The sequence below is a fragment of the Cyprinus carpio genome, chromosome B9 (assembly GCF_018340385.1).
Source record: "Cyprinus carpio isolate SPL01 chromosome B9, ASM1834038v1, whole genome shotgun sequence".
Classification (NCBI taxonomy): domain Eukaryota; kingdom Metazoa; phylum Chordata; class Actinopteri; order Cypriniformes; family Cyprinidae; genus Cyprinus; species Cyprinus carpio.
In genome coordinates this window covers 23288510-23311888 of record NC_056605.1, presented here as the reverse complement: position 1 = coordinate 23311888, position 23379 = coordinate 23288510, and the positions used below count along the sequence as shown (strand labels likewise).

The following is a 23379-nucleotide window of genomic DNA, read 5'->3' as shown; positions in this document are numbered from 1 at the left end:
TATCAAAGGCACATAGACGACAGCACAGAATTGTGTTGATACAGTATTGGCTTGAATCAGTTTGCCAAACTATCCAACTAAGAGTACGACAGAGCTAATGTCCACTGACATTCAGTACTTCACTGAATGGTGAAAGGAGCTGCATCATGCTTCTGTGCGTCTCCCTGTCCACCAGCGGTCGGAGGATTCCTATGTTTGTTATCACTTGACCAACTGCATTTACACAGTCAGCCCCCGCTGCTTATTTTGCTGGTTGCACAGTTTACTATAGCGCGTCTAGGCCCTGTCCTTGGAGCGTGTCCAGTAATGACTACTACTGTCGGCCCCCCTCCGTCTGTCTTCAATGCAGGACAACCTGCTGACACACCAACCGCCAATCTGTGGGAAATCTTTTCCTGGAAAGCAGCATATTACAGAGGCTATGCAGCTGTGCATTTAACTGTAGTAATAAATATGTTTCTAGATATTATATTTAACATACATTTCTGTGCAGACCTCCTACAACGCTAAGCATTCTGAAAAAACTAGTTGAATGCTTCTTGAGCTGCTTGATAAAAGCTTGAAGAGTGCTAACTGACACTTTTCTAAGCTCCGCCCCTCTCGGTTACCGTTGCTAAAGCTTCTCACAGTTAACTGAATGGAAAGGCAGCTGGCAGCAATTACAAGTTACAACATCATTGTAAGAGGAAACTTTTTTTCATTTATTTTTATTTTTTTAAAGAGCATACTCGCTATAGTACTTTTCCTATAGGGAAATTTTTGTTTTTATGTTAAGGGAAATAAATAAACGCCTGATACTGAATTTTTTTTATATAAATGAAATGAACTTAAATCAATATTAAATGCTACAAGTACATTTATTTATTACAAAATTATAACATACAATATAGAAAAAAAGTATATTGAATAATTTAATAACACTATTCAAATGTTCTTTTTAGGAACTGTATGATCTAACACATTGTAATGTTGTAATGTAAAAAAAAGGAGCAATAACCAATAAACACCTGATATCAAAATATGCTATTTTATATAAATGAAAAAAAAAAAAAAATCTAAAATCCACTTTAAAAATAAATGTAAAATACTTCAAATGCTTTCAGTCATCACACAATTATGAAAACTATTTTTTACATAGATTACAGTTTGTTGCTAAACAATAACTTTAAATTAGGTATTTTAATGTAAAAATAGAGAAAATAACCTTTGCACAATTAAATATCAATCAAATATCAGTGAATATGATACAGAATATTTTGTGCATCTCCAAATGCTTGTAGCTGCATCTTAACCTAAATAAAAAGAATGTATCATAACCAATCCTTAAAAAGGGGGTTTTGTATCATTAAGCAACTAAAAAACAGCTTGCACATTCATTTTGTACTGTAAATGATGAAGGAGTGTTATGAAGTGAATATTGTCTTTGTTTATCCTCCGTAGATGTCTGTAACACTTCAGACATGCTCTTCCTGTCATGCTTCACTGGGTTGCGGGTCTGGCTCAGGGTTGTGTGTGGGTAGAAGTTCACACCCTGTTTTCATTAACAACAGTCCAGATGTGTTTGTTCACTGGACACTACTTTTCATATATATATATATATATATATATATATATATATATATATATATATATATATATATATATATATATATATATATATAGATAGATAGATAGATAGATAGATAGATAGATAGATAGATAGATACCCTGATCTTTCTTTCACAGTAAAGGGGCCACCAAAACACCTGTGTGAGAGCGAGTCTCCACAGCCTTTGAATCCACACAAGGAAACATAAAAAGGATGGAATTATCTCAGAGTTTGAAGTTAGGACTAAACGGTGCATGCTGGGAATGGCACGCTATTAAAAAAAAAAAAGGGAGAAAAAAGGAGGCAGAGACGAATAGGGAATGAGCAGGGGAGTGGGCTAATCCCCCAAAGCATCCATATATTGCTCCTTACTCGTCTCCCACTGCTTGTAAACGGCCTGGAATGTAACATGTTGTCTTTGGACCCCGTGTGTGTAGATGTCTCCAGTATGGAGAGATTTATGTGCGCAGAGTCACAGACGTTGCCTAAAGCTCTCTCTTTTTTGACTTTTAACAAGGGGCTTTGAAGCAAGGGTAGAGCCTTCCAGCATTAAAGTAATATCAGAGGCACATTCTTTCATTCCTTAGTTATGCATTGTATCTTTGTGTGGCGGCTGTATCTTTGTCAATGCGTTATGTCTGGCAGATACAACATCTGAGAAATGGGTCAAAATGAGTTTGTCTTTGCCCTTGTAATAGTCAATCTTCTCTCGCGCGAAGTTTGCAATGCATAAGAGCGCATTTTAAAAGAAGCAGTACTTTCAGAGCACTTTAAATATTCCTCAGAACTCAGATGTTAACAGTATACATATATTATTCTTTATTTTCAAGCACACTAATGTTCGAAATACACCAGACATTTTTAACATCAAACTGTCGAAAAAGTAAAAAGACGAAAACCCATGTGACTGAATTCAAGCTAACTCAAAAAAGGGAAAAAGTGCACTGGACTTCCTCTTTCCAGTCTCGTTCTGTATGTAGGGCACAACTTGTCTGACTTTTACTTTCTTTAATGAGTGTGGAAGGGAACGGAGCTACTTCTTCAACTTCTTGATCGGAATCTCATGTTTTTCAAGTAGACTTTATGCCACAATCAAATGCCTGTGGACTCTCCGAAAAACAAAATCAAGACATCCCCCTGCTTTCACTTACCATATCTAATCTTTAAATCCCCTTTTGGGGCTGGTCAGTCCCCCATGTGAAATTTAAGATGAGGAGAGCAGGGGGATCTTGGAAAGCCATTTACTTAACTGTTTATAAAAGCCACATGAAGGAAACTTTGCACAAATCCCCTTAACCGCTGGTGAAAGAGCCTGTTTCTACACAGACCGAACGAGCAGCGAGTACAAGAGGGTGACTAGAAGCGAACAAAAACAAACTATGCACCGATAGCAATAAAATGATCTCTTTGTTTTTCTAGCCAAGGTAGGATCGAGGCTAGGTGCTTTAACACCATTTTGGTCAACTTTTGGGAAGCCGAAATGAAAGTATTTCCCAGTCTAAAATGATATCAATCTTCTGCAAAGACTGCAGTCTGTTCCAGATAGTGGGCAGTCATACATCTGATAGGAAGAAAAAATTAGACTCAGTCAATAGGGCTTCCTGTAAGCTGTCTGCATGACTTCTCGGGTGTCGGGCAATGGTGGGGTCAGTATTGACTGAGGTAGTTTCAAAACCAATACAAAGAGTAACTATTTGCTTCATGCACTAAATTTGAAGGGTTTGTGCTAGTTTAGTTCATGGCAGTGTTATGACATGAGTAAAGCCAGCTGCACACTGGACGAAAAGCACCGCAACTCTGGACAACTTTGTTCTCAAGTTCAAGGCGGCAGTCCAAAAAAGGGAATCTAATCACCATACAGGCCAAAGTTCACTTCAGGAATGAACAAAGTAGCATAAGTGAGAGGCACAGAGTAATGACTTGAATTTCATCACAACATATTGTTGTCACATAAGCTACTTTTTACAATATTTTTATGTTGTTTTTCATCATTTTGGAGAATTCTACAGAAAAAAAAATCACATTGTGTTTTCCACAGAAAAAAAGAACAGTCACAAAACTTACTATACTTCTAAGACATTACAAATCGTTTTATGTAAGACAAAAAACCTACAACACCAGTATAAATGTGGCCAGCTCATGCTATCCTGTCAGAGATCCCCTTTCTCTGGACCAGAAAACCCACTGCAGCGGAAGGGCCTCATTTAGAGAAACAGAAAGGCAAGGCAGAGGGAAAAAAGAGAATAAATCCCTTTCTCAGGAAGATTAGTGGCTGTCCCTTTAGAGTGGGCTGTGGATGGAGCAGCTTTTTAAGCCACATTTTTCTCTGCCAGTGGCTTGACCCCCGGTGCGTTGCCTCTCTCCCCTGGGCTGCCCACTATACTACTCTCTGCTCCTCCCACCCAGCCTCCCTACCCATTCTTCACCGTCTCTACGGAGACCTACTCAGGAGGGATAAAGAAATACCTCTTTTTCTCTGACATGGTGCTGGAGACCAATCTAGAACTGCTCTGTGATTTCACTAATGTGAAAAAGGTGATTCTGGGCTGGAAAAAATCAACCCTGCCTGCTTACATTGAAGCAGGAACTAGCAATGTCACAGGGCAGGAGGCGGGATAACATCTTGAAAAATGTATCACTGTTTGTTTACACAAAAATATTAACCAGCACAACAGCTTTCATCATAAATAAGAAAAAATGTTACTTGAGCACCAAATCAGCATATTTGAATCATTTCTAAAGAATCATGTGACACTGAACACTGGAGTAACGGCTGCTGACAATTCAGCTTTGCCATCACAGGAATAAATTACCTGTTCAAATATATTAAAATAGAAAAGGATTATTTTATTTTTTCATGATTTTAATGTTTTTGTTGAAGTGAACTGACTTGCGTTGGATCATGTCAGGACTAATTAAATCTGAGAACACTGGTTTAAAATTTGGCTTGAACTGGTGGGAAAGAATGTGTTGTGGTTGGAGGAATTGCTTTGCAGATTTTCCTTTGAAACCCTGACACCTTTCCTCTTTCCTGCTCTGTATCATGTACCTACACCGAGCACACATTGTTTCGAGGTACTGAACCAAAGTTGGACTGTGCAACTAATAAATCCTGCAGATCCCCTGTAACCACTAAACTGACCTCAATAAAACTAATTCTGCACCATAAAAGTCTGAACAAAAGCTGTAAATAGACATTAAAGTGAGATGAAACAAAAGGTATTGAATAGCTCAGAAATGCTTTAAATAAGTTGAGCCTTGCTCCTGGAGATCTATCGCCCTGCAGGATTCAGATCTTCTAACTCTAGTCAAACACACTTGAATCAGAGAATCCAAGTCTTCAGATTCATTGGCAATTACAGGCAGGGTTTGAAATAAACCATGCAGAGAGGCAGATCTCCAGAGACAGGACTGAGTGCATGTGGGTAACTGTCCAAATGTTTTTGCAGAAGAACTAAGAATTTCTTCATATATTGAATTTGTTGAATTAATGAATTGCTTTTCAGAGTTTAAGGGTAGTAGTATCCATCATTTTGTTCCTTATGTTGTTCCAAGCCTGTATGACTGACATTCTTCTGTCGAACACAAAAGCAGACTTTTTATGGAATGTACTGGTCATTTTTTTCAGTGCAATTATAATAAAATAGGGAGGGGAGCTTTCAGGATTCAAAAATGACTCAAAAGCACCATTTAAGTTGTTCATAATATTGTGCATAATATTTCATGCCTTCTGCACTCAAAATGAAATTTATGTTTTAATAAATGGCCTGTTAAATGCTCATAGATGTACATGAGTCAGTAAGTTGGAGACACTCAAGAAAAGGTTAAGTATGATTTGAATGATTCAAACCAGTTTATTCAATGAGTCAATGATTCATTGAAAAGATCAGACTAATAAGAATCATTTGCTCACGAACAAGTTAAGGAGAGCTAGATTTTAATCAGTGAACAACAAACTCAATTTTCATTCATATGGACCATTTAAATTATAATATTTGAAGCCTACAAGCTTCAGTACCTATTCATTGTAACTTCTTGTTCACGTAAAGAAAACAACCAGGGCATTCTTTAATTTTTATTTCCTTTTGTTTCAAGGAAGAAAGAAAGTCAAAGGTCAAGAATGACATCAGGGTGAGTAAAAGATGACAGAATTAAAATTTCTTTGGTGAATCATTCCTTTCATACTTCGTTTTATCCTTAATGAAAAATCACATTGACTGTAAACTAAAAGAAAAAAAAAAACTACAGAGAAACTAGAAAAAAACAACTATATAGAGATAATAATTAACAGTCTACTGATGCGCTATCGGACAATACATATAGACACATAAAATGACGTGCATAATTAATGCACATATTTGTGGACTCATTCATGTTATATGGGTATGATGCAACACAAAACTGCAGTGTCAACAACAAAACAGATGATCATAATATCAAAGAATACTCTCAAAAATTAATTTTCTCTTTCTCTGGCAGGCCAACAAACTCTATTGGTGTCACCCAACACTATTAAAGTATGTCATACAATGAAAAACTAAATTACCATCCCAGCACAGACCCCCGTGGCCAAAAACCATGATGCTAACAAGCTCAGACAGCCATGATTAGTAATACATATCTTCTGGTCTCCAGTGGTGAGAACAAGGTCCTTCACTATCATTGAGGTTTGCATTCAAAAGCCTTCATACTAGCCAGAAACTAACAAACAACAACACATAAAATAAATTACTATTCCTTGAGTATTTCCTGTTATTATACTTTTCAGGTTTCTAAATATGCAAACAAACTCTTTTAACATTTATTAAACCCACAACATCATACACTGAGACAAAATATAACACCCTTCCAAAGACCGGGCACACCGATGCCCTATTTCTCCTTTTGTCTTAAACAATTTATGATCATTGCTTTCTCATGGCAGGCCACCAAACCCCTCATTAAACAGTAAGATGCCATAATATGAGCAGGTCATTAGCATTTCAAAGGTCTTTCACCATCTTCATGTTTGTCAGATGGACAGCGCAGTCCACTGCTCTCCCTGAAGCTTTAAGAAATTTATAACATTTATACTCTGGAGGTAAGAACAAGGTCTTTCAACCTAGTTAGAGAAGGGTTTTCATCACACATTCACTGACATCTTTTAAACATGTACATTCTCTCATCCATTCTCTTCACTCTTTCCTTCGTATCTCTGAGTCAACAAGTGATACATAAGCAAACCAGACTGATATGCAATATATTTACATATATGTATCTCAGACAATTATGAACACGTCTTTTGCGTAACCTAGGGTGTTATAGTCGTCCAAACCCGTAAGACCTTCATTCATCTTCAGAACACATATTAAGATATTTTTGATGAAATCCGAGAGCTTTCTGACCCTCCCATAGAGAGCAAGGATCCTAACACGTTCAAGGCCCAGAAAGGTAGTAAGGACATTGTTAAATAATCCATGTGACATCAGTGGTTCAACCTTCATTCTATGAATATGAGAACTTTTCAGAATGCTGGCTTCATGGTACTCTTGTAAACGTGCATCAAAGACTGACACGAAAGAGAAGAAATTGTTAAATAAAGTTGTTATTTATGTTTTCTTTACACACAAAGAGTATTCTCGTAGCTTCATAAAATTAAGGTTGAACCACTGATGTCACATGGACTATTTTAACAATGTCTTTACTACCTTTCTGTGCCTTGAACGTGTCAGTTGCATTGCTGTCTATGGAGGGTCAAAAAGCTGTCGGATTTCATCAAAAATATCTTCATTTGTGTTCCGAAGATAAGCGGATCTGGAATGACTTTAGGGTGAGTAATTAATGACAGAATTTTAATTTTTTGGGTGAACTTACCCTTTAATTATAATCGAAAATTAACTTAACTGAAAATTGAAAAACTTATTTTTGCAAAATTTCAAAATTACTTTTAATTATCCTTTTAAATATTTTAAATATCAACAACAATTTAAACTACTAGGCATATCAAAATTTAATAATAATAACGATTTCTAAAACAGTGTAGTTATTGTTAACTAAAACTAAATATCAAATGAAAAACCTAAATAAAAATTACAAAATGCTGTCAAGTTTAAAGTACCAAAATTTAAACAAATGAAAGGCAATCTAAAATATATTAAATCTAAATAAAATAAATATATAATGATAAATGCACAAAACTAAAATGAAAACAGAAAATATCAAAATAAAAGCTAATTAAAAATATGAATTATATTGTAATAGCTTGAATAGTACTAAAATAACACTGTTCTAAACAGGTTCTCTAACACTCCCGGTCAATGGAGTTTGCAGCCCAATGCCGTTGTTTCGGCATCTACCACCAGGGGCTAAATGGGTTGTGCTAACAAGCTAAACATGGTCGGGCAACTTAAACAAACAGAAAAAAAGAGCCACAAACACTTCGTAAGTCAAACTATAAATGGTCTTTACACAATAAACCAGAATAGGAAAGAAAGTAATTTAAAGATGTACTGACTCATTTTTTTCACTAATGTAGAGGGCAATTTTCCATTTGAGATTACCATACCTCGGGATGCTGTAGTCGGTGAGGGCTTTTTGGGAAGGTCTGAGAAACTTCTGCCATCCAGGCCTGACCCCTTGCATTCCTTCTTTTCTGTAGTGGTGGTGGGACTCGTGGTCTCCATGATGAGCCTGAAAGACAAAAACAACAACTGATTTTTTGGCTTTAATCATGCCAGTCACACAAACAGATGAAACATGCAACAAACAAACAGGTTGCAGACCAAAAGAGGTGTCACAACTGGACTCCAAATCCTAAAAATTGCATCAAATCTTCCAGATGGCAATCGAAGGGTTTGACTGAAATGTTTCCATCATATAAACTACAATTCTAAAGAAAAATCCTTTACTTCCCTTTGCCCTGTCTCATGACTTGTCTGTTTATTTTGAGAGCTTAGAGGATCCGTTGTAGAAATGCCATGTTACCAGAAGAGACAAAGCAGAGAGCGTGCGGAGAACCTCCTCTATGGCAGCTCTGTCAGAGCGCTCAAGTGCCTGTGCTGAAGGCAGATGACTTGGCAGCACGCCGCTTGTTTAACTTTGTGTAACCTACAAGATTATCCTTGGTTCAGAGCAAACAGTGAGCGGTTTAGGATTGAAAAGAGGTCCAAACTGAGCCCATTCAGTCTCTGATTGTGGCTGCCCATGTTGTTTGTTCTTCAGCAAATGAAAAAGCATGTTTAATACGCTATATGCAAAGCATGATGTACTCAGAATCAGTTTAAATCAATATGGCAACAATCATTTTCACATCAACACTCATATTATGTAACATGGTTAAACAACTAAATGTTAAATAGATCGAAGAGCTGGGTGATTAATCAAATTTTGGTTTCATTTATGATTTAGACTTACATTAAGAAGATTATGAAAACAAGATAATCAAGATAAATGATCATTGTGCAGCATTCTGTTTTGCATTATCAGAACCTCGAAGAACACTACTGTTGATCTTATTCAAATACAATCTTGTTAAAAAAAAAAAAAAAAAAAAACACCTGCATTTTTCATACCACAAGCACCGATTAGGGAAAATAACTAGCATATTAGAGTGCTGCAAAAGGAAAACTATGCATGCAAACTAAATGATGCTTTACTTTTGACCTTTTGAAAGTTGTTTCTACATGCAAATCCAAAATATAATTTTATGTTCAGCATCCTGTAAAAGTACCTGTGGCCACATTCATCAGCCTTTTCTTGTGCCAGTCAAACATCTCTTTGCCAAGGTAAGCCGATTAGAGGTGGACTGTTGGAGTTGGCCAGCATCTGTCTCAGTGCTTGTTAGCCAAGAGGGTACATTTGCCATCCTGTCTCACTGACACCTCTTCATACTTTCCTTTGGAGATGCCTCCTAATGTTGCTTGTGAAGTCAGTGTTGTCATCAAATGTATACAGGCCAATTATAACAACTGGGACATTTCTATATGTCTCTTATGGAAACCACGTTCCAGGACTTAAGGTTTTTCTTGTTCCATATCATTAGCACGATTGTTAAAAGAGAATGCTAAATGAACTGAATCACTTTTGATGACCTTAGTCAAACACAAACATGCTATTACTGGCACTGGTCACCTTCATTTGCCAGTAAAAGGTATTACTGCAGCCAAATCTGCCTTGGAATCGACACACAGTAACAATGACTCATAAATACCCGTCAAAAAAGCTAATTAATTATTTCAATAACATGCATCAAAAAATGTATTGTTACCAATATCTAGAGAGCAAAGCCAATATAATATATAACTGATTATATAAATAAATAAACAAACCATCACTGCCATTCAGAAATTTGGGGACGGTACAAACATGTTTTTGAGAGAAGTCTGTTATTCTCACAAAGGCTGTATTTATATGATCAAAAAAATACAGTAAAACTGAAGTATTTTTACAAATTGCACAAATTCACAAATTACAAACTGTTTCTATTTTAAAATGTATTTCTTATGTAACATTTCTTACTATTAAAAACAGCTGTGCTGCTTAATTTAATTGTAAATCATATTTTTTTTAGAATTCTTTGATAAATAGAAAGTTCAAAAGAACCACAAAATAAATAGAAAATAAATAAATAAAATAAAATAGAAATCTTATGTAACATTAAAAATGACTTTACTGTCACTTTTGAGCATTTTAATGAATCCTTGCTGAATAAAAGTATTAATTTCTATAAAAATAAAATAAAATAAAATATTCCAAAACTTTTGAATGGTATAATATATATATATATATATATATATATATATATATATATATATATATATATATATGCCATTTCATTTAAAATAAATTAATGAATGAAATCTATTCAACTTTTAACTAAATTTTGAAAATTGTGCACTATTCAGTGGCAGGGCTGTTGGTGGTTCTAAAGCTAAGGCTAACCATCCCAAAATGGCCAAAATTCTACCAATTGATTTGCATAGCAGATATATAACTCCCCATTACTCTTTTCTTGTCGAGGTCTGTCTAAGCCAAACTCTGACCCTTTGACGAGAAGATCTGACAGTACAGGTGTGCGTAACCGAGTGGACAGGTGGCGGCGAGGGTGAAAAACGACAAGAAAGCTACTCTGTTCTTCTGCGTGGCTGCTTTGACAAATGCAGCGTGTGAAAAGGATCAGAATCTCAGGTCCACATGACAGAGGGGTGTGAGACCACGCAGGCTTGTGGGCTAATCCTCCACAGCCGCCCCCTACCTACTGCTGGGCCAGAAAGTTCAGTCGTGACCGTTCCCAAAATCCCCCCTTTGAACACTCTTGCTCGTGGATTGACCGTGTAGACCACCTTAACAAATTCTCCGTCACAGATAATGATTAGAGCTGAACAATTCGCCGAAGGAGGACATTTGATTCACTTTATACTTGTTGTAAATTTGATTTCCTTCCAGCTAATAGTTTGACAAAGGCAGGTGAAGTCAAGCAATAAAACTGGACACAATCCACTTTATCTTCGCAACTTTCCCTCCATTTTGAGGAATGCAATTACACCGACTACTTAACACCAGCAATTATGTGGACTCAGTACCAAAGTGTCAAAAGTGTTTTTCTTTCAGGAAGCGCCATGAACTTTTCTTCATTTTTTCCCCTGAATACATGACTGGCAGCTTTGACTGTTTCTTTCATTGCCTGTAATCAGTCTGAAAGGAAGCAACAGGTGTGAAAAAAAGACCATCCACCCCATAGGACTGGGAGGGTGAAAAAAAGGACAGGTCGACAAAACCCAGAGATAATGAGAGAGAAAACCCTGTGGCCCTTCTGAACAATTAAATGGATGCTAAAGAAACACCATGTACCATCTTATACAGCTGAACATTTTCTATCAATAAGTGATGAGTGCAATTCTAGAAGCACATGCTTCTGTTCAACACTCGGAAAGCATCATAAGCTCTTAGCAGAAAAACAAACCACAGGATAGATACATAAATAAACAGCTAATTAAAAAAAACACTTTCTGTATGCTAATGACATGAGCATATTTGGTTTGGAGCTTCATTCCTTTTCAACTGTGTTACGGCTTGCCTCACACAACACAATGGAATGCAAACTTCCTCTTATTTGAAGATCTCTCTAGTCTATCTTTTGCATTAAACCATGCTGAGCAGTTATAAATGCAAGTGTGAATTATATTTAAAAGAACTCGTTTCTAAGTGATTAGACAAGATTGTTTCCTTATACTTAATCTTAATTGTGTGTTCAGTGTCCGTTTGCATGTGGAAAGTGTCATCTTGTTATACAGGAACATGGATAACATTACAAACATGAAGTGCATATAATGTCATGAGGTCATCAGGGTCAGGCAAGTGACTCTAAAATGGTTATCAATAATTGCTTTCTCTATATTATAATGGGATCGCTTACTTCCACTGAGCCATAGTTACATCACTTTTAACACACTACAACACCTTTCCATTATAATATAATTTAAAAAAAATTCTAAAAAAGAAATGAATCATTTTATTTAGCAAGGATGCATTAAATTGTTCAAAAGTGATAGTAACAGAAATTTATAATGTTACAAATGATTTCCATTTCAAATAATGCTCTAAAAATATATCAGTTTCCACAAACCTAAGCAGCACAACTGTTGTTAACACTGATAATAAGAGATGTTTCTTGAGCATTCAGCTCTGTTTTTTCATTGCAGGAATAAATAACATTTTGAAAATATATTCAAATACAAAACAGTTATTTTAAATCGTAATAATATTTCACAGCATTGCTGTTTTTACCGTATTTTTGATCAAATGAATGCAGTTTTGGTGAGCATATGAGACGTTCCAAATTTTTTTTCTGTCTTTTTTATTTTTTAAATCTTACCGAACACAAACTTCTGAATGGTAGTATGTAACAAAGTACATTTTATATTAGAACACTAACTGTGCTTTTATAACTGATAAGACAGTAATATCTTGCAGTAAAAATTGCTAAATTATGATGATTTTAGTATCACTTTTTTTATTATTGTAAAATGTTATCACATAATGCATGCAACATTTAAAAAAATCTGGAAAAAAATAAATAAATAATTGGGAATACTGTTCAGTAAATTTTTACCTACAGTCAATCTTGGTCATTTAAAGTTAAAATGCTTTTTACAAACAATATTTTATGCTATTCTAACACACCCAGTGAAGCCTTACAATTGAAGTATGACGCTAAATTCACATTTTTCTAAACTAAATGTGCTTGCGTTCTTGCTCTCCACTGTTTGAATGCCAAGAAAATCATCTTCATTTTTCTTTGATGTTTACTGTGCATAATCATCAACCCACATGCAAGATCTTGTTGTTTCTGGAATATAATAATGCTGCAATACTCAATGATGCAATCAGAATTTCTCACTATTGACCTTCATAACAACCATGAATATGAACGGGCACAGAAGTCAGATGTTTCAGAGCAAAGTAGCAGAACTACAACATCCTCCTCTGAACACTGACAGACCTGATGAGTTGGCATGCATATATACCCTGCTGACTAGCAAGGAAAACGTCTGAAAGACCAAAGGATGACCTTACCCATCCCCCCAACCCCTAAACCCCTGCATATAAGCAATATCCTGTGGTTGATCTCTTTGTCCTCTTAAAAATCTGAAACAGATGTTGACTTTACAACCAAGTCTATCGTTTCAGAAAGCGTCTCAGCGAGGGTCGAAGCGAAGCTCTGTTAAGTGTGCTGAGAATGTAGTTGTATATGTTTGTGCACCTAATTAAATCGTTATGAGAGCTGTGTTTATACTACAAGTGTTTATAAATAAGGTGAGGCTTACTGAGAGGATACTTTAACAGAGCGTAGTGCAGCTGTTGCGTGTCACATCACAGATCTCAGGAAAGAATTTGCTCTCTTTGCACACCATTTGCTCGGGTCACTAAACCAAATGGGTAGTTAGCGCTCTCTCGCTTCAGGCCCAGCTGTCATCCCTCCGTCTGTCCTCTCAGAAAGAAACAGACACAAATGTTAATTACATGCTTGTGAAGGCAATTATAGTTGTGGTGTAATGTAGTTTTAACGTAATTAGCAGTTAACTTACTGAATGGGACGTATTTTATTGTACAGTTTGGCTCGGCAGCTTGAGGGTGTTCTGTATCATTACAGGTAAATATCATTAAGGCTAAAAGAAATATTATGAATGCCAACCGAACAACCAGCACATGGCTGTTTTTGTGATTATGCATGTATTTAAACAGCCAATATATTTTACTATGGTTACAATTCTTTTTTTTTTTTTAATTAGTCAATAACTATGAAGGCCTAAACCTGCAGAAATTAAAATAAATAAAAGAAATGACTTCACAAAACAAATACAAACCTAAATTAAGTACTAATTTGATTTTTTTTTTTTTTTTTTTTAGCTTTTTATTCTTTTATTTATTTTTCATTTATATATTTTTTTTACATATTTAGAATTTTTTAAAATAAATATGATCCTCCATAAATATTCAGTCCAAATAAATAAATAAAATTGCAAAAAAAGTGCAAAATGATAAAATACAGAAATGTTCAATTTATTATTTATTTATTAATATTATTTGAATTCAATCTATTGTTTCATTTTAATAAATAATCTAAACAAACAATTCTTAATTAATAGTGATCAGAATAAAAAAGCAAGTAATATAGTTTATTAGCCTAACTGTAGACTGTTTATGGTTGCAGTGATCATAGATTTATCAGCATTTCTTTTATTTATCAGCAGTTAGCACACCTCGTCTGAACAGAATCTAGAGCTAGAACTATGCAATTTATCATTTCACTGTTTGGTTTATGAGCTACATGCACAGTCCTATCTTGAAAATCATCAATCTCCTTTATAAAATCATCCCTGAACCCTGATCTCCACGCATCTCCTTGAGGCTTCTCTGTTATCTTTGTCTCTCTGATGAGGTCTTCATGGTGTTGGCATGTGTGAGCCTATTTTACAGCTATTTTGTTGTTGTCTGTTTTGCAAGTCAGTGGTCTGTCAGCTGTGCAGGGGTCTGGAGGGTGGAGACACATTGGTATCTGTAACGTGTGATGGTGTTTGTGTGGATTCCTATTAACTTTACCAGCTGCTTTACACCCTGACACTTCGTCCATCTGTGAGTTGGCTGTGATAACCTGTCGGTTAATTAGAGACCTATAGTTTATTGTCAGCACTATTATAAATATAAATTTGAAACATCAGGCAAAAATACAGCTTCTGTAATCATTTTCTCATAAGCTATTATGCTTATAACAACAATAGGTTATAGTGACCAGGAGCTATCAAGCTCCAAAACTACAAAAAGGATGATAAAAGAGGTCCAAACAAAGGTTTTCTGAAGCCATACAATAGAGTGTTTGAAGGATGACGAAATTGCGTAGGCCATTCCGTAAGTTTGCATTACTCTGGTTCCCTTCGCAAAAAGCCAATAGGACTTTTCTATTCGCTTTTGGATTATTGCAGAAAATAGGCTGTGTGACCAACAAAAGTTTATGATTCTTCCACGTTTTGATCATCAATGCAATCTTCACAAATGAACACAACTTTTATGAATTTTGAAGGCTAAATAAAAATCGCCAGATGTACTGTAAAAAGCTAAAGCTATCCTACGAACAAATTACACCACAGTCGAATGATTTCAATGCTACCACCACTAAGCTTCTAACAAATCTTATGATCCTTATTTAAAAATCTACAAGCTGGAAAGTTTGAGTTGAAATAGTTTGAATGAGCGCAAGCACAAACAACATCCTAGACAACCTCTGTAATCCCATTTAGCCACTTGTTAGCTATGGCTTTTTTCAAATTCTTAATAAAAATCATGAGCGTGGAATTGCTGATGTATTTTATGTTGCTGTGAAAATATCTTGAGCTTATGTTAACCACAGACCATGTAACCAGTAACCCATTATTGATGCTCACTCGTTTCCAGCTTTTAGGATTCACTGCTTCAGCACTCTATTGTTTTGAGTATAGAATAGACCAAAACTGAGCTTTGCTATGCACAAAATAATGACAGAATTTCCCTTTTCCAATTTCTTTTCATGAATGTTTCTAATCTTCGAGACGCTCACTGTTCTAAAGATCACAATGTGGGGAGTCATATATTTAAGCTACACTGGGAATTGCTAGATGATGACAGGGACACACATGATCCTTATCCAGCACAGCATAGTCTGAGAATTCCACAGCGAGCGCGGCGTTCAGGGAGAGGCCACGAGCGGGAGTGGACATGTGTGTCGGGGGAACAGAGCGGGCTGATTGCTAAAGATTACCACATGGCTTCCCCTTGCTCAACACATCCAGCTCGTCTTCCAGTCTGTTGGAAAGGAGTCTGTGGCCTGGCGGGGATTCAGCACTCCTCTTTGGATCTCCCTGCTCATCCTATGGAACGCAATGAGACTGATCTATCTGCCCACTCCATTCCTGGCAAGTCTGGTCAGGAGCTGGGAGGCCGCCTGATAAATCACAACTCCCTTGCATCGACTTCTCCGTTTCCAATAATTCCGGAAACAGAAGGCTACCTCGGTGAACCGCCGGTGGCCTCTGCAATTCAGACTCGGTTTCTGCATCCGATTAGCTCTTGACAACAAACACTTGGAACAGTGTGCTATTGTTTGAGCCCGTGACAGTGAGAGGGTAAACTGCAACTGTGAAGATGATACAATAACTGTAATAACGATACAGGCAGCCGCTGTGAAGAGGTTCCCATAATGGAGAACTGGATAGCCTGTCAGCAGCCCTTCAGGAATTAATTAACTAGCACATCAAAGGTAACCCTCAGAGGCCACAGTGTCACACGGCACTTTGATTTAACGCTGGCTGTTGACTTGATAGTAAGCTGCTGCTGCACATAAGGCCTATCCTGACACACACAGGTTTATATTCTGTCCTCCCTTGTTGAGAAGGATATCAAGTAAAACTTCTACCAACTCAGTGGTTCACAAACTTTTCAGGATAAGTACCAGCTTTGATCAAATAAAAAAAAATAAAAAAATCAAGACAGTGATGGGATTTGTAAAGAATTTATCGATTCCTGTTCTGGGTTTTTTATTCATATTAACAATTCCAGTTCCTTAACAGCTTCATCAACGATTCTTTTAGTAGCTTTAAGAAGTATTCAGAAAAAAGAAATGTAATTCCACTGATAAATAGTGAGATAATTTCAGTATTAAATTAATAAAAAACACGTTAATTGAGTTGTTTGAGAATTTTTAGACAGCACAAATATAATAACTGCCCTCTATATTTAACAACAACACTAAACAAATACAAAAAAAGCTAAAACATATTTAATTTAACTTACAAAATACTAAATGTGTATGTTAAATGACACTTCGCCATGTGAATAACCAATCAGTAACAACACTGATTAGTAAGCAGTGTATGTTTAACTTACTAAAAATTAGAGTCAATCATTTTTGGGAATTAGTCCACACTAACTGCACTTTATGTTTCTGATTCACTAACAAGAACGGAGTAATAAGAGTCATTTGATTGGGAATCAATCTACACTGTTTCCACAATTTACTAAGAAGTAGTATTGATTCAGAATCACTTGCTTGAGAATTGGGCTACACTAGTTGCACTACATGTTCTTTCGAGAATTGAACTACAATGTTCACAATCTGTACACGTATAATGTATATTTGTATTCTTTGGACTTTTTTAGTGCAAGAATATCAATGTGGGGCATGGACTTTGATTGCTCCTGTATAACATTTTATATAGATCATACATTAGAAATAACACTGATGAAGCTTAATTATTCCAAAGGGAAAAAGGACTATATTGAGTCGTGGGAAACTCCTATGCAGTCTGAGAACCACTGAACTCATTCTAACCATTATCTATACATATAATTCCCAGTACCACAGATTTTTTTATGTTCTATGGATATTCCAACGTACTCAGCTGTCACTACACCTCATCAAAAATTCAAATACAGACTTGTAATTTTGGTTGAGTATGATGTTTATTCATGGTTAGCTAATAAAATAAATTTAGGTCCGTCCTCCGCATACTGTGTCTGGAGGTTTGTATGAATCACAGGTGGACGTGTGGTTTGGGAAACGTTAGCCATTCACTGTGTATAGAGTCACAGCTATGGCAAGTCAAATATAACTTAATGTAAACAGTATACATTTCAACTGTTCATTTTCCAGCTGTTCTTTAAACGGTGGCCCGCCAGCCCACAGCACAAAGGAAATGAAACAGTGCACGTACGAGAGCGAAAAAATGCAAAGGAGAACAAAGTAGAAGGTTTACAACTTAACAGGCCTCAGAGGAAGGTGAACGGCATTTTTGCCCATGTACTTTCTTTACCCGCACACATGAGCATGCATTACACCAACAACTTTTTCCTAAACCACTGGGATCTGGAATTCATATAAAATGCATTGATGCATTATTAAAAATAACACATATGGTGAGTCTCCAGCATATTTAAAAGATCAACTAGTCCCTCAAAATGAAAACTTGCTATTTCTTCTGAGGCACTAGGACTCTTTGTAATGGGTCTTATTTCCTTTAAGCTTGGCAAAAGTTGCCAGTGACTAATGAGGTCAATCAATCAAACTCTTGCCTTTCGCTGATTTGCCATATGCTATTTAATGGCTTTGTAAAGTCTTATGGTATATATATATTTTTTTATATATATAAATGAAAGAACGTGTGTGGTTTCATGGGTTTCTTTGATGAAATTGGTACAGACTTAACAATGCCCTAATAGTTGCATGAGAGAACGAGGGAGAAAAAACAATAAAGGACCCCATCCACACTCATAAACCGGATGTGATGTGATACTTATTAACCCCAGACACTTGTGAGAGAATGAGGCAGATGTCTGGAGGGGTGTCCGAAACCAGCTACTAAAATGCAGGGATTGTCCTGTGTCCTACAGGCCAAAGCCAAGGAGATGGGTTTCAAGGAACAGCCTTTGAGAGGGCAAATGAATGTAAGCAGCTACCACTTCTCACATCTCTGTTTTCTCACCACACTGCCCTCATCTTCAATTCAGAACGACACTAGAAACACGGGACACAAACTTGAAACACAGCTGTCTTTCACAGCACTTTTAATGGCTATTAAAGTCTCATCAATTCACTTTGAGGCACAAGTGTACTTCAGGCACTCTTACTTGGCGATAAAGAGATTCAAGGTCTTGCCTGAGACACAGTGTTGACCAAGATATAAAGTCTAGGTCTAGTTCAGCTCTTTGAGATTCCAAAGAGTTACGCCTTTTTCACTTGAGAATTAATTCATTTAGTTTGCTGAGGATGTACAATAAAATAACTGCATTTGTATTCTCAAGAATATGTCAATTATTAAAAAACTGTAAAAAAAAAAAAAAAAGATATATATACACATCTTTACAAAAATTTCCATTTGATGTTTTCCATCCTAACATTAAAGGTATGTCTAAAACCTTCTCAATGTCATCACATTGTCTCGTCCTTGGCCGGTGACTGTGCAATGTCATTCAAGGACCCCCTTTATGAACGTTTGTTAATATCTCCCGCGGAATTCCAAGGCTGAACAGCACTGATTTAGGCAGCAGGACAAGAGGGAAATGTGTGAAAATGTGCAGAGCTGCAAGGAAGGGAAGATGAAAGTGACACGGTTGACCCATGTTTCAGAAGCTGATGCCCATGGCCCAAACCAGGCTGAATAATCTGAATGCGCCATCAATTTTTTTTTTTTTTGAATCCTTTCACTCGCTTTGCCTCTGACTGCTGGCGCTTCTCATTCTACACAATGGTAAATTCACTAAGACCTTTTATTCTTATGCTAATTCTCTCAACTGGGCATCACATTAAATTTAACACATGCACACACTTTTCTGTTTTTCAGGAAAACAAGGCATACTCTTGCCGCACTTTTTTGCCAATCCTTTAAACACACAAAGTGAAATTAAAATAATACTTAATTCTTTGCAGTATTTTTGTATAAAGTTAGTGACAACTAGTTAACCTACTTGAGCTTGTGTTTCAACAGAAAAACCAAAGAAAAGCCAAAGAAATGTTGTGCTTGGTAAATTATAGATATGCATTATATATATATATATATATATATATATATATATATATATATATATATATATATATATATATATATATAAATCTTCTTTGGGAACTTACTTGAACAAACTAACTATGCCATTTACAAACAGACTACATTTTAAGGGAACAGCCAGGAACTGTAATTCTAAACCAGAACTGAATTCTTTTAATGACGTTCGGTTCTACAACATTGTTTTCTACAATTCTATGCCTTCACTCAATCTTAAACATCCAGCAAACCGTAGCCTGATTGCCCACGACTCTTATGAACCGGTTCTTTTGAAGTGAACCAATTCCTAGTCTGATCCTGAACGAATAACTCATGATTTAAAAACAAACAACGCGATAAGTGAGGCTTGATTCCCGAACAAATAACTGGTGTGAGCTTATAAATCAGTCGGTTACTTAATCAATCTGATTCACTTTCTAAACCACACTTTTGTCGTGTTTGGACTCGACATAAATCAGCTGTTAGGCTACTGATGTACTGTTACGTTGTATTTAAGGCTGAAGAAACTTAAATCTTGAGTAGTTAAGCGTCAACGTGAAGTTATAAACATTGCATTTAGTTGTTGCTATAGTATATTTAATATAATTAGGGCAATTTGGATTGCATAAGTCTGTTTGGAACTTCTTCAGATCTCAAATCATCAAGTCATTTGGCGGCAGATTGCTGAGAATAGCAAATGGCATGCAGTAAGCTTAAAAAAAACTAAACGAATCTTTAAGAACCGGAACCGTTCAGGAGAATCGGAAACGGAATCGCCAAATTCTTTACGATTCCCATCCCTACCTGGGACACTTGATAAAAGTTTGAGATTGCTCAAGTCACTAAATATAGCTACTATGAAAAGTAAACTGCTAAATCCTTTTCTCGTCAGCATGGCTATATTGTAGCATATGACACATTCCAATACTGCAAGTTGATGTTGCGACATTTAAAATAATTGAGAGACTAAAATTAAATGTAAACTCTGTTCCCAGGAAAGCTGCATGCACACTGTGTTTGCTAACTTAAAAGAGTAAATCATAACGAAATACATATTTACCTGTTTTGATGCTGTAAAGTTAGTCAAATGCTCAGTTGTCCAGGGTGCATCCGAAAAACAACGTTATTGTACTTAAAACAAAAATGCTAAATGTGCCTTGGATTCTGTCACGAAACTCCATCAGCGAATTATTTTGTTTTGCAAAAGCAAATGTTTAAGGAAAAACTAAATCATTCGCGGACGACGAAGCGCTACAGTTGCATCTCGCAAACTTTGACGATCCATCATCACGCGACTTCGAAAGACTGTAGTTACTCGAACATTAAAAAGTAATTTAGCCGTCAACACGACAGAAATTTACCCCGAGCAACTTTGCTGAATCGTCAGATGTGATGTGCGGTGGGAGATCTGTTGGCGTGATTTGTTTTCAATCCGATCTGCCCTCCTCTATCTTCACTTCTCCCCCCAGTTCTTTGAGTTTTGGGCCACTCTCTTCACCAGATGGGCCGGGTTACATCAAACCAAAGGTAATGGAGTTTGCTTTCAAGTTTCACTGAAGATTTGCAAAACCTTTGCATAAGAATATTTTATATGGTTCTGAGTGACTCTTTGAGTAGTTTAAGGTTTGTTGAAATAACACTTCTTTCTTTCTTTCTTTCTTTCTTTCTTTCTTTCTTTCTTTCTTTCTTTCTTTCTTTTTTTTAAATAGGCAACTTTATACCTCGTAAAATATTATCCCAACATTTTTTCCTGCATGTTTTTCACTAAAAATTTACTAATCATTTTTTTAAAAATTAAATATAGTCTAAAAGTGCAATCAACTGTACATTGTGACTGATTTAAAAATACATAAATAAAAGTTTTGGCACAAAATCACTTTCATTGACTTTTACATTAAATGTTCCCTTCTGGTGGAATGACCTGCCCAACACTATAACCATCTTCAAGAATGGGCTAAAAACACCTCTCTTCCATCTTTATTTGAACCTCTAACTCTAGCACTCTCTAATTCTATTCTTAAAAATAATAACTTGTCCCTTTTAGACTTGCACTCTATTCATTTACTAACTGCTTGTTTTTCTTATATTTATTTAAAACATGCCTACTTCTAAACTACTACTAAAACCTAACTCTAGCTTCTCTATTCTTTTTCTATTCTATCTTTTTTCTTTTTATTTACTTGTTATAGCACTTGCATATCATTGCATTGCTCTTTGTTGATTTTGATTGCATCCATTGTCCTCATTTGTAAGTCGCTTTGAATAAAAGCATCTGCTAAATGATTAAATGTAAATGTTGACGCAGCAATTAAAATTGTCAGACTGTGTTTGTTTGTGTGTGTTTATTGCAATTTATTGATATACCTAAAAATCGTGGTTGATGCCCGTGATTTCAGCTGAAAAACAAAACACAGCTTAAACCAAGCTAAGCTAGCTTGTTGGTCTTCGCTGGTTCAAGATGGTCTCCCATCTAAGCCATGCTGACCTCAGGTGGTTTATCTGGTAGTTCAGCTGGTTTCCAACCACTATAAAACCCATCAGTCTGGTTTAAGATTTTTTTAGTAATAGTGTATTTTGCCAAACGATTAACATTATACAATGACACCTAGTGGAGAAGTGGAGAAGGTTTGTGTGTTGGATTGGTTCAGTTGCTGTGATGGGTTTTTCCTAGCTGGATTACTAAATATTTACAAATGTATACGATTACTAAAATGGATAAATAGATGGGATAATAGCCTATTTGCAACTAATTAAAGTTGATTCAGACACTACACTTTCAAAATAATTCCAAATCATCTATACATCACGGCTTACAAACAAAAGGCTCCTAATGTATCTTATAACCTAAACAGTCTGAATTATTTTTACCCTCTTGCTAATTAAACTCTCACTGAATAGTATAGAAGAGACTCAAAATACATTGTATAGAAAGTAAAGGAATAAAAAATAAAAGACAGCAAAATTAAACTATTTTTTCACTTACAAAATACATATTGTATAGGCAAATTATTTTGTTTTTCAAGAAGTACATTAAGTATTACTAAATGACATTGAATAAGACATTTGGTTGGAGGCTATGCTGTGTAGATAGATGGAAGTGCAGCTTTGAAAATATATAATTTTCTTAAAAAGTTGATTGCTTAAATAACGTAAAAAGGAACCCTTTTACATCAAACAGGTCTCTTGAATTATATATCGAATTTAATTATATAAAGTTTCGATGACAGGTCTTATAAAACTTAAGACTTATCAAAAGGCCTTCTGAAATGCATGCAGGCTGGCTTTTGCAAAGTTTCATCTCTAAAGAGGATCCCTAGCATTTTTAAAATGTCTGTTAGCATTAGTTTCCTGACTCATAGCCCCAAACCAAACATTTTGCTTTCTAAACATGACTGCTGTGTCATTCAAGCACGCATCAAATGTTGTATTAAGCAAAAGGCAAAGACATTGTTTGTGCAAGTTGTACATTTATTTCTAAAGTTTTGAATGAATGTTAATATAAAATATAAGGTAGAGAGACTCCATCTGGATGCTTGCAACTGATTCACATCTGTAGGAGTATATTCACCTTTTCTCAGATTACTCCAGTGTATCTTCATGTGTCTGTGGTAAAAGCAACAAAAGCCAAATGGAGATAACGCCATCTAGTGGTACACACTCTGGCTCAAATTCAGTCCAGATGTTATTTAAAACGAACTGAGAAGAGATCAAAGCAGACAAAGGCTTTTGAAAAAATATATTTTA

The 23379-nt window shown here is 35.8% G+C and overlaps 1 protein-coding gene across 5 annotated transcripts in view; it reads right to left on the bottom strand.

Annotated features, from left to right (window-relative positions):
• The window catches only part of LOC109060593 (zinc finger protein GLI2-like), a 74031-nt gene extending 52895 nt beyond the window's left edge, over nucleotides 1–21136 (bottom strand). The window contains exons 1-3 of one of the 5 annotated variants that reach the window (XM_042731637.1): nucleotides 20696–21123; nucleotides 14669–14720; nucleotides 8133–8257 (exon numbers count right to left, since the gene is read on the bottom strand). In XM_042731637.1, the coding sequence (XP_042587571.1) occupies nucleotides 8133–8250 (118 nt within the window). In that variant the 5' untranslated portion in view covers nucleotides 8251–8257; nucleotides 14669–14720; nucleotides 20696–21123. Of the gene's footprint in view, nucleotides 1–8132; nucleotides 8278–13392; nucleotides 13886–14668; nucleotides 14721–20695 lie in introns of those variants that run through there. The other 4 variants (XM_042731638.1, XM_042731636.1, XM_042731635.1 and 1 more) reach the window with 4 other exon arrangements.
• Nucleotides 21137–23379: the final 2243 nt, after the last annotated feature.